The 12,441-nt window shown below is 57.8% G+C and overlaps 1 protein-coding gene across 27 annotated transcripts in view; it reads right to left on the bottom strand.

Moving 5' to 3' along the window:
• The window catches only part of IQSEC1 (IQ motif and Sec7 domain ArfGEF 1), a 401,591-nt gene that overhangs the window by 27,722 nt on the left and 361,428 nt on the right, over positions 1 to 12,441 (bottom strand). For all 27 annotated transcript variants that reach the window (XM_055259256.2, XM_055259257.2, XM_055259263.2 and 24 more), the window contains one exon: positions 10,340 to 11,589. In XM_055259256.2, coding sequence (XP_055115231.2) covers positions 10,340 to 11,589 — 1,250 coding nt within the window. The remainder of the gene's footprint in view (positions 1 to 10,339; positions 11,590 to 12,441) is intronic.

The raw sequence follows: 12,441 nt of genomic DNA, 5'->3' as shown, positions 1-12,441 counted from the left end.
ACAAAGAATGGGCTGGGCTGACTGCAGGGGTGCTTCTGTGGGAGCTGGAGCTGGACCATCACTCCCCTGCCCTGCCTACAGCCCGTTCTCGGCTGCCCGGCACTGGCCCCAGACTCCCGCACACACATTCAGAACTGGGTTCCCTGTCCAGCCCAACTCCCTGCTCCCCTCAATGTGAAAGCCGCCATGCCAGGCTGCACTTCTGAGCAGATTGGAACCCTCCGCCTGCCAACGGGTAATAAAGGACAGCAACCACAGCACCGGCGGGGAGAAATCGCTCCGTGCCACCGCTGTTGAGGCGCCCTGTGCACACTAATTCCCTCAATTCCCACTCCAGGAGCTCAGCACTCTGGTTACCTGCGGTGCTCGGGAGCCCAGCAGACTCGGGAGCCCGACAGCCGTTATATAACCTTCCAGGGGTCCTGGCTTCCCCTGCTGTAAACACTGAGGAAGTAGTCAGATGCCTGCAACGACGCACTCAGTAAGCACCATGAAAGGTTTCTATGCCGAGTCCCAATACATGGGAGAGTGATGAAGGTGGAGGAAGGCAGCGTTTCTAGCTGGAGGTCACAGCACCAGTGGCAAGGCTGGCCCTGCAGGGCTGAGTGTGTCCACTGGAGACCAGACCCCCAGCGCATGGGTCATTCCGCTGGCTCAAGCTTCTTGGTGCCCAAGGTGTGTGCAGAACCAGGCCTGGGCAGGGATGCGCATGGGACACATGTGTCGTGGGCTGATGGGGCCTAGCGCCAGGCCAGAGCACACCAGGTCTGCACCTGGCCAGGTGTCTGTAGGGCCAGGCAGGCTGCGGGGACATGGCACTGACCTTGCTGCTCACACCAGCCCTGGGAGCAGGCCCTGCCCCACTGCGGCACTCCGGCCGTGTGAGCCCTGGCAGGCCCCTTCTCCCTTCGGGCCTCAGATGTCCTGCCCATCTTGTGGTAGGTCTCTTGCTTGGCTGACCTGGCAGGGTGGTCTTGGTGGTCAAAGGGAGAGATTGGACCAGGAGTGGTAGCTCACACCTGTAATTCCAGCACTTCAGGAAGCTGAAGAAGGTGGATCACGTGAGGTCAGGAGTTCCAGACCAGCCTGGACAACATGGTGAAACCCCATCTCTACTAAAAATCCAAAATTAGCCAGGCATGGTGGCTCATACCTGTAATCCCAGCTACTTGGGAGGCTGAGGCAGGAGAATCATTTGAACTCAGGAGGCACAGGTTATAGTGAGCCGAGGTTGTACCACTGCACTCCAGCCTGGGCGACAGAGCAAGACTCCATGTCAAAAAAAAAAAAAAAGGGAGACAGGCTGGTGTGAGAGGGCTTTGAAAATGGCCACATATGTGACCCTGGAGGATGGGTGTCCTCTGTGGAGTTTGCCAGGCCACTCAGGGAGCTGTATGGAGCCATCAGGCCAGACTGGCTCCATGTCCCCTTGGCCTGAGTCCTCAGAATCACCGAGGGCTGTCAAGTGGTTGGGGACACCCTCCAGGGACACGTGCTTCCTCAAGAGTCCATGAGGAGCCCAGTGTGGCTTGGGCCCCCTTGCCTCATGGCATACCCAGAACCTGTGCTGGGGTGTAATCGGCCGGGTCATCCACTAACTGGGGGGCCAGGCCTCACCCCTTGCCCCAGCAGGTAGAAGTCAGCATTCTTCTGTCCCCTGGGTGGGGGGAATGGACACGAAAGCCGGTGTCCACCTGCCCCATAACCTGCACAGTTCCCGGCTGACAGCAGTGCCCTACAGACACTGCATTTCCACGTGCAAGTGAAAGGAAGCCTCCTGGCTGCAAGGTGACCCTGCTATTTTTATCCCAGGATGGCCACACCCCTAAGCTTGTCCCCAGGAGTGTGGCAGGGAGCAGACACCAGCCAGCTTGGTCCTGGCACAGAAGTGGTAATGGAGTGGCCCGGGTCCCTACCTGTTCCAGGGACCCAGGATAGAAGGACCAGGGTTTCACTGTTCACAAGATCACATGCCTCGCTATGATTCAGGGGTCTCCAAACAAGAACTGCTCCAATGCCCCAGGCCTCTACAGCCAAGGCCAGAGCAGATTCTGGGTCCTCACCATCCTGCTCCATGCCAGCACCAGCCCACACCCTTCTCTCCCTCCCTCAGCTTCCAGGTAAGGGGTTGCCATGGCTCACCTACAGTTGGGTTTTCTTTGGCCCACACGCTGTTAACAAAAAGAATTCTAGTTAGTTACCAATATTTAAAAACTGGAAGAGTGCACAAAAAATCTGGATTTCTGGCTTCTGAAAAATCAGACCTTCTGGCATCCCTGGGCCTATGCTCCCTGGCCTCCATGGCAGTGACTGGGGGAGCTGGACTGGGCTACCCCCACCCCCTGCTGCCTGGTCCCTTCCCCACACAGGTGCATGCTCTGACTCCACCCAGGCTGTCTGGTCCCTCCAGGCCACTGCTGCAGTGACCAGGTCCAGGCCCAGCCAGGTCCCGCCTTCTGTCACTTCCCCGGGCAGCGGCTGCTCTTTTTTTGCCCCCATCCACCCTCTGGTGTTGATGTGCCACATCCAGGGACTTCCAGGACAAGGCTCCTCGGCCCTGGAGGTGCTCAGAGCACAGAGGGAAGAGGGGAAGGTGCTGTGGGAAGCGGGCATGCGGGCTCTTCAGGATTAGGTGAACACCATGTGTCTGCTGGGCCAGGCACGTCTTGGTGAACACTGGCTGGGAGTAGGCCATGGGCCCCTGTGGGTACAGCTGAGAGGCCTAGTCTGGGCAGGGGGCAAGGGACAGAGACTGAGGGATCAGGCAATTTTCTGGGAAGAGGTGACAGTGAGGACAAAGGCGCTGAGGTGGGTGGGGAGACCTGAGAGGCTATTCCAGGGTTGAGCACAGGGACCCTGGGGGAAGGCGAAGGGGGCAGTGGGCCAGTGGGCAGACCGCACGTGCAGCAGGCCATGGAGAGGGGTCTGGCTTTCTCCCGAGTGGGCTGAGAAGCCCCAGTGTGTGGTGAAGAGGGTGGTGATGGGGGTCCTAAGTCCACACGAGCGATGCCATGCTGGGGAGATTGTGGGCCAGGGCCCAGCTGGCAGCTGAGTGAGGGGCTCCTGTGGGCACCTGGCCATGCTGCAGCAGAGGTGGGAGGGGGCTGGGTTGAGGACGCAGTCTGAGGGCAGAGGTGTCAATATTTGCTGATGGATCTGGGTGGGGGTGGCTGAGGTGGGGGCAGTGGAGATAGGAGCAAGAAGGACAAGGAGCAGTGAGCCCAGGATGGCATCAGCTTTTAGCCTGAACCTAGTGCAGGGGATGGATTCCACCCGGCAGGCCTCAAGGGGATACCGCAGAAGTGAGGATGCTCAGTGAGGGGGCCTGGGCCAGTGATGAGGAGCTCGCCACTGACCTGAGGGGAACTGGGGAGGAGCTGCAGCTGGACAGTCAGGGCCGGCTCCCAGGTGGGGCTGGGAGTCTCCGAAAAGCTCCCTGCAGGAGTGACAGGCCCTCAACAGCCTCCCTGACAGCAGACGGCCGGGGCACTGGGCATTTACTGCTGGGAATCCCCTGCCATTGGGACTTTGCTACCCTCCCCTACTCCTAGCCCGTGTAATGAAGCCTTTCCTTCCCCAATCTGTCCTTGGTGGCCCTGCTGGGTGGCGAGTTCTCCATCCACCTGTGCCCTGCCTCACAGAGCTCCACGAGGTCTGCCAAGCATCACACAGGCCGAAGGTGGGCCTTTGGTGTGGGCTTGGACCCCCACCACCTCCTCTCGCAGCAGGACATGCTTCAGCCACTGAACTGTGAGCTGAGGGGTCTGTGTCACTTCAAGGGGGAAGCTGTGAGGTCCCCTATGGACACCCACCTCCTTCATTCATTCCACAAACATTTATCGAGCACCTACCCTGGCTAGGTGCTATGTTAGCACAGTTATGGTCCCCATCCTCAAAAAACATTCTTTCTAGTTAGAGAGGGATACAGAAGGAGATAAAGTCCAAGAATACAGAAATATGCTACAGTACAAGCATCAGGGGCATGGCTGGGAGAGCCAGAAGCCCACACTTCTGTCTCAGCTCCACTTCTGGCTGGGCAACCCAGGGTGAGTAACTTAGCCTTTCTGTGTCTCTGTATAATGGGGATGACAACAGTTCACACAACAGTTACTGTGAAGAATTCATGAGTTCGTACTCGTAAATTACCATGCCACAGGCCTCAGAAACCATTTCAGGCTTCACAGCTGGAAGGAGAGGCCCGGGCTAGAAGAACTCAACCAGGGTGATGCCACAGAAAGCTGGGACGGCATCGACTTCAGCTGGAAGGGGCAGAAAGACGGGCAGGAAAGCCCACCCTGATGCGATGGCATTGAGCCTGGGCAGAGCGCCAGGAAGAGGGTCCCTGGTGGAGGGAATGGCCAATGCAAAAGCCTTGACAGGTAACAAAATGGGGGCACAGAAGGGTCAAAAAACTGGGTCCAGGTTGCCCAGCAAGATGAAGGGTGCTGGGACTTATAATCCATGCTTCTGCCCCAGAAGTCCCTAAAAATTCCCTCTACCCTCCGAATGCCCTTCCTGCTGCTGAAAGTCCACTCCGTCCAACTCTGCAGTCACCCCATCCCCACAGTGCCTCTGTGTATATCCATTACTCTTTCTTTAGCTCTTCTTGGTTCCACCCTGTAAGGACCCAGCATTAACAGGTGCTGCCTGCAACATTCTCACCATTTATACCTGACCTACCTCTGTACCCCCGGCCCTGCTGCCCCCTAAAATGCCCCAGCAGGCAGTGTAGTTGAAGCCTCCTGGCTCCATCCCTGCTGTATGCTCCCAGGTCTGGCCATAGCTGCCTCCCCTAAAGCTGGCTGAGCCAGCTTTTCCTCACATCAGATGCCGATTCAGATTCAAGTGTGACAGGTGAGCACAGATTGCACCAGTCACTTCCTGCACACACATCTCTCATTGTCTTTCAGCTGCAAGCTGAGCTGCTGGTGGGAAGAGTGAGCTGTTGTGAGGCTCTGAGGAAGAGCCGCTGCAAGGTTGTGGATTGCACGTGGGGAACACCTACCTGCTGGAGCCAAGCACTAAGTGCTTACCCTGATATTTTCCCAGCAGGGGTGTGCAAGATCCAGAAAAGGGTTCTCTTTCTCTAAGACACGGGTCTCACTATGTTGCCTAGACTGGCCTCAAACTTCTAGTTTCAAGTGATCCTCCCGCCTCAGCCTCCCAAGCAGCTGGGACCACAGGCATGTGCCACTGTGCCTGGCTCCAGTCCTTTTTAACTGTTCAGGATGCCTAAGAGATGTGGAAGTGGATGGATGCCCAAGCACCTAGCTTCAGCCTCCATGTTTCCCAGCCTACCCTCCAGCTCAGGCCCTAAGACCCAGTGGGCAGATTCTACTCTCTGCTCCAGGCCAGTCAGAGCCCTGCATCCTGCTTGCCCAAGTAAGTGGTTCAGGGAGAGGCACGAGAGCCAGAAGGAGCCGATGAGGTGAGGAGAATCTCTCTTCCTCACACTGGGGTTGCCTTGAGGTCGGACTACAGGCCTGGGGTTCTCTGACAGCCCTCCTGCCCTGGGTCAAGGAGGATCTGGCAAAGGGCAGGGCCAACCCTGAGGTAGATGGAGCCAAGAAATACCCGGGACTTTTCAGGTCCATGAACCAGTAAAGCCTCTTTGCTTAACCCAGTTTGATAGAGTTCCTGTCACATGCAACAGAGAAGGCCATGATTAACGCAGAGACCAACACAGGGTTTGGAGTGCCCGAGGATCTCCGTGGTCAGAGGTCTGAGCCCTGGTAACTGTTAACTGCTTGCGGGGGTGAGGATAGACTCACCAAATTCAGCATTCAGTGAGTCCCTGCACACCTGGATATGCCCTTCCAATGCAGCAACCCAGACTCAAGTCCTCCGAGGGTCCTGCAGAGAGGTGCCACTTCCAGCCTTTCCTACACTGCCAGGGCCAGCAAGCTCACCACCTCCAGAGGCTGCCTGCTCCATCCAGCTCTGACTTTTACACCGCACTTTCTGGTAGCGTGAACCCAAGTGGCTTCCCTGGTATCGATCCCAGAGAGAAGGCAGGAGAATCACCCTCTGAAGTGCAAGCACCCCCTGCAGGGCTTCCCTTGGCACTGTCTTCTTCTCCGAGACTCAGCACCAGCCACCTCAGACCCAGGCTAGGGCTCGGGATCCTGGGCTGTGGGTAGCATCAAGGGCCACAGGCCACAGTGGCCTGTGTCTAGGGGAGGGGGGTCCCAACCTCCAAAGACCCAGCTCAAAGTGCTCCTAAGAGAGCCCATCCTTTACACCATCAGCACCACAGGCTACAGGAGCAGCACTGCACATCCTCTGGGCCCAGCACTTCTGGTGTGTGGCCTTGAGCTTGGGCCTGGGCTCTCAGCCTGGCTGCCTGCACCTACGCTTCCCAGGATGGCTGTGGGGATTCAGTGAGACAATAGGCGGAAGGTGTTCGGCATGGGGCCTGGTGCTTGGTCCAGGCTCTGCACAGGCTGGCTCTGCTCACTGCTATTTTTATCAATGACAGCAGACACATTAAACACAAGGGGCACAGAGCTGGAGCGTGCAGATCAAGGGCACTCTCTGAGCCCTGTTCCCACAGGTGGAGGGGAATGGCCCCCTGGGGGCGCTGGAAGGGTGAAACAGCCATACTCCCTGCAGGATTCCAGCGACAGCATCCCCTGCCTCCCTTCTGCAGTAGCTCTAGCAGGTAGATGGGACCCGAGGCTGCTGGGCCCCAGGGGCTGGGCGCTGAGTGTAGGGGAGGACAGGTTCACAGAAGGGGGCTGCCTCCAGGTACAGGGCCCTGTGCTGGAAGGGCCTCAGAGGCCCCTGTGAAAAGCTCCTAGCCAAGTAGTCCAACCACACTGTCACACCAGGTGGCCACCCAAGCCCTGTGTACATGTTTCTCAGAGACAAGCTTCTCACTCCTTTTTGAGGGTGCCCGTGTCATCATGAAGCAGCTCTGGGGCCAAGGATGCTCTTGCAGAGGTGGGAGAGGTCTGGCATGGCTCACCTGTGACAAGGTCACCTGGGCTCATTCCAGGGAGGAATGTGACAGAGAGAAAGTGGACATGGCCAGGCATGTACCCCTGAGGGTGTGTACCAGGTACAGGAGCACGAGACGCTGCAGTGGGGTTCCAATGTGGAGGTGACAGACTCAGTGAGGTCCCTGCTGGGCACCTGCCCCAGCTCCACGTGCTGCAGGGCTGCATGGCCTCCCACAAATGGTGTGGCTCTGCCTCCTGGACCCAGTTTACAGATCTGTCACCCAGTGAGGAGGTAGGGAGCCCAGGGCTATACCTGTGGTAGCAGTTCCTACATCATGGATTTTAAGAGGATGTGTTCAGGAGCCAAGTGGCCAGGCTGTGATGTCCCTAGTCACCTACCAACTGTGTGAGACTCAGCTCACCCACTGCACAGGGGAACGTGCATTAGCATGTGATAGGCCCTGGGAACCGCGCCTGGCGCACCGTCAGCACATGGAAGGATTAGCTATTCTCATTATTTCTGCCTGCTTGGCCCATCACAATGCCTGTTTGGGTCTTCCTAAAGCCCAGCCCTGGAAGCTCCCTTCCCTTGGCACTCACTCTGGACACAGAAGCCCTCGCTGACCACAACAGCTGCCATCCACTGCACAAATATGTTCCAGGTGCAGGCAGTGAGGCTCAGAGAGTTCAGGGAGTTGCCCCAGGTCCCGCAGCTGATAGGTGGCAGAGCCAGGGCTGAAACCCTCCTGCCTCTGGCTCCTGCACCCCCGCCCTCCCGCAGCACCGCCAGCCAGATCAGCTGTGTGGCTGTCAGCTGGGCTGGGTGGGAGTAAGCGGCAGTAAGAGGAACATCTGGACGCCTGGTAGACCTCGGCAGCCCCTGGGATGCCCTCCCCACCAACCCACACCACTTTCTCAAGCTTCGTTTCTGTTCTTCCTCCCCGCTTGCTGCTGGCTCTCCCACTTTGGTATATGATTCCCTTAAAGGGGGCGTCCCCCCAGACAGAGGCCTGTGCCAGGAATGCTCACTGCTTTATTGCTGGGAAGGGGTGGGAACTGAGAGCTGTGCTGGAGGCTGGAAAGGCCGGGACATACCACCCCGCAGGGAGAGAAGTGGAGGTGGTACACAGGCACAGGGCCAGAGAAAGGGAAGGGAAAGGGCAGTTCCTACTTCAACTAAAAACGTGCCTAGCTAAGACCCAGCAATTCCACTTCCAGCCATCTGATCTAGAGGCCTGCCGGGCGTGTGTGTAAGGATCACAACCACTGTCACACTAGTGCTAGTTATGAAAAGCTAGAAGCAACTGGCCAAATAACCTACAGGCACAGCGGGGACTACCACTCAGCAGGAGCAAGGTAGCCTGTGTATAGAGCCCAGCGATACCCTCATAAGACAATGTCACAGTCCCAGGCCCTGAGTGATGTCAGCAAGGATCCAATAGTAGCAGCTAATACATAGTAAGGCCCTATCCTGTGCCACGTCCTGCTCTCAGCACTTCACACAGACCAACGCTTCACCCTCACCGCCCTGGGAGGAGGGTGCCCCTGGCATCAGCCCATTTCACAGATGCAGCCACTGTGGGACGGGGGGTTATGCTGCCCAAGGACATAGAGATAGGACACGGGACAGCCAGGATTTAAAGCCAGGCAGCCGAAGCCCCAAGCTGTGTTCTTAACCATGGCTGTCTAGAGTTCCCAGGAGTGCACACAAATGCACAGGAAAAAAGTCTGGAAGGAGAGACTGCAACATGCTGAGTCCAAGAGGATGTTATCCTGAGCTGCAAGGCATGCATTTTCTGTGAAGAATGTATTCACGTGCTACACAGATAATTAAAAGTTAACTGAATAAGAAAGAATCTACACAGACCAAAGCTGGCTGGTTGAGGGAGGTGGTTTTTCCTGGTTTCCTGTCTCCCCACTGCTGGCCTCCACCTGTCCACTCTGCAGGGACCACTGGTTATCCCAGCCTCCCCTCTAGGGAACATGGGCCTGGGTCGAGAGATGATCCTGGAGCTGGGCTGTGCCCAGGAGCAGTGGGGACAGACTTCAGGGACCGTGTCAGGTGGGCCAGCAGGACGCAACCCTCCCCTGTCCAGAGCATTGCTCTGGCCGTGGCCTGTGCAGCAGTGAGAGCAGCCGTACTCTGCAGCAAGCCACAGGCAGATCACAGGCTCAGGAGAGAGCATCCTGGTAGATGTGAGATGTCCAAGACTCTTTGTTCTTAGCTAAGCAAACCAGTAAGCCACTGCCCCAAGTGAATGCACCATTCCCCAGAGGCTCTTCCTGAGACAGGCCTCTCTGACACCCCAAGATAGTGCTTCCATGTGTCCCCGGAATGGTTCAAAAGCACCATCTCCCCCAGTCTAGGAGAGAACAGGGGGCAGAGAGAACAGGGACTCAGCTCAGGCACTGGCTTTGAGGTGGCCAGGTCCCACTGCGCCATTCAACACCCTAGTTTGACCTTCTGGGAAAACTGTCGTCTGCCCCTGGCTCCCTGGATGTGTGTCAGGAACCACCAGCCCAGGGGAGTTGGTGCCAGGCCAGCATCTGATGAGGTCAAATCCCAGTGGCCCAGGGAGTGGAAATAACGAGAAATCTCAGGTTGGACAGGAGCCTGCACATCCCCCAGGCCAAGTGCTCAGCCCTCCTCCCCTTCCTCTTGCTATTTTTGGCTGTGCTAAGAATAGTCTGCTTTAAATACCCATCGCTCCTTGGATCTGCTCTCAGGATGGTCGACGGCACCTTTCCAGGACCCCCTTGGGGAGCAGCCACTCCATGAACCCAACTCATGCATCTCCCCAAGACCCCCAGACACAGCCCTGGGTCTGGCCTGCATCTGTCTGAGTTCCTTCCGTCCAGGACACGGTTCTGGGTCTGGCCAGCAACTGCCCCTGAGCACTCCTACCCCCAGACATGGCCTCAGGTCTGGCCTGCCGTCCCCCACAAGACACAGCCCTGGGTCTCACCTGTCTGCCCCTGCCCCCCCACTGACACAACTGGTCATACCCCTGCTCAAAGGCCTTTGTGTCCCACATCACCCCTAGGCCTGACATCCAAAGTTGGGCAGGGCATGGCCCAACATACTCCACTCGCTATGGTGGACTTGGGGGTGATGGGACGGAAGGGCCTGGGACTCAAGTTGCTTCAGCACAGAAAGCTCCCATTCTGCCCCTGCTCAGCCTGTGTGTGTTGCTGTCCCCACCAGCAGTCCCAGGAGGGGCTGGGCCTCAGCGCACAGGCTAGCACCGTCCTAGCCACTGACCTTGTGTGGCAGCTTCCTATGCTCATAGGCCATGTTGGACCTCAAGCTCCGTGCTTGGAAGGATGCAGCCATGCCCACCCGCCGAGGCCCAGCAAGCCACAGCTGCCCACCCTGAAGGGTCACCCATGGTACTCACTTGTTGAAGAGGTTCAGGCCGATGCGGTAGTGCCTCTTGCGGATGACATCGTTGCTAAAGGCAGGCGAGTCCCAGCTGTTGCGGGCCTCCTTGTGGTAGGTCTGCTTGCTGAGCGTCTGCTCCCGCAGGCTGTCACGGGACGACGACTCGGAGCTGCAGTTGATGGTGTCGTTGGAGTTGGATGTGCTGTTGATGCTGTCATTGTCACCATCTGAGTAGTCTGACTCAGACTTGCTCTGCCGGTTGGCCGAACCATTGATGGCCAAGTGGCTGTCCAGGGGCCTGGGGGGCCGGGGCCGCAACTCAGGCTCCTCCCGGGGGAGGCTCTTAGGGGCGCCGCTGTGGGGACCATGCTTGGGGCTGCCCTGCTGCCCGCCGAGGCTGCGCTCGTAAGCACTCTGCCTCTTGAGCGAGCCCCGCTCCGAGCGGTCACTGAGGTCCACAGAGCTGTCGCTCGGTGGCTCGATGGTGAGCAGCGGGAGATGCTCCACCCGCAGCCGCTGCTCCTGCCGCTCCAGCGACGGCGTGCTCCGGCAGCTCGTGTCCGTGTCGGCCTTGTCCTCTTTGTGGGCCAGGGCCCAGTAGTCTGGAGCTGCGCCCCCAGCCCGTAGCCGCAGGTCCGACTCGGTGCTGGACGGCCGGTCCCCTGCCTGCGAGAGGGGCAGAGGGGGCGACAGCTCCTCCTCATCGATGTACAGGGTGACATCACTGTACGAGGCCGTCATCTCGTCCAGTTTGTGGTGGTCCATGCTGTGCAGGGCTGTCTGGGGTTCGGTGTCCCGGGCCCGCGCCGCATCCAGGGCCGGTGCCTCTTCAGTGTGCAGGCTGCGGCAGTTGAGGGCATCGTCGATGGACTCGGCCAGTGATTTCACTTGCCTAGAGAAGGCATCCTCCAGCTCGGTGATGGCGTCTGCAAAGTCGCTGGAGGGGGCCGGAGACTTGAGGGTGGTCGGCTCGCTGAGGTCACCACACTCAGGGGGCACCAGGGCTCCCAGCTGGGAGCCGTCGTTAGTCACTGAGACCTGCTTCCCCTCGAAGTAGGAGCTGTGCACTTTCTCAGGCCCCTCAAAGGAGAACTGCATCCTCATGTTGGACAGCACAATCCGGCGTGACATGCGGTTCTCTGACATGGAGCTGCGCAAGCGCTCGAAGTTCTTGTTCATCTGGTACTGGCGAAACGCCGTCTGGATGGTGCGGGCCGCATGGCGGGTTACCAGGCGCCCCCCATACTTTCGTTCTAGCATCTCCACCTGGGCGTGGGAGAGGAGAATGAGAACAGCCCTGCATGTAGGCACAGTACAACATCTACCAAACTCCTTCCCACTTCCTAGCCACGTGGCTGTGTGACCTGGGAAGGTTCCAAAGTTGGTCAAAGCAACTGCTGAGGGATGCTGGTGGGCTTATGCAAAATATGAGTCCCGACATCAAACTGGATAGAGAAGCACCAAGTTAAAATGAGTGCAACCATGTTTTTCCTCTCTCAGACCTTTTTTTTTTTTTTTTTTTTTGAGACAGAGTCTCGCTCTGTCGCCTAGGCTGGAGTGCAATGGAGCGATCTCAGTTCACTGCAACCTCCGCCTCCTGGGTTCAGACGATCTTCCTGCCTCAACCTCCCGAGTAGATGGGATTACAGACACCCACCACCATGCCCAACTAATTTTTGTATTTTTAGTAGAGACGGGGTTTCACCATGTTGGCCAGGCTGGTCTTGAACTCCTGACCTCAGGTGATCCACGGGCCTCGGCCTCCCAAAGTGCTGGGATTACAGGCATGAGCCAACATGCAGGGCCTCAGAAACTTTAAAAGGCAGTGAGATACACTATGTTGAGTGTCCCCAGTGTCTTGGGTCACAGAAGCCCCTGGCCCTGGTGCATCTTGAGGTATGCCATCTAACGAAACCCATTTGGAGACCCTGGAAGAAGTATGCACAGTTCAAGAGACAGGCTAAATATCCTAGCAAGGCCCACAGGCTTCTGGACTCATTTTCTTTCCACAGCACCAACCAGGCAGCTCTTGTGGCCAGAGGGGTCACTGAGTTTCAGGGAGACCTATGGGGTTTGCTGCACTGAGAAGCAGGCTTCGAGGCCAGGTGCCTGAGTTCT

The sequence above is a fragment of the Symphalangus syndactylus genome, chromosome 21, assembly GCF_028878055.3.
Source record: "Symphalangus syndactylus isolate Jambi chromosome 21, NHGRI_mSymSyn1-v2.1_pri, whole genome shotgun sequence".
Classification (NCBI taxonomy): domain Eukaryota; kingdom Metazoa; phylum Chordata; class Mammalia; order Primates; family Hylobatidae; genus Symphalangus; species Symphalangus syndactylus.
This window is presented reverse-complemented; position numbering and strand designations above follow the sequence as displayed.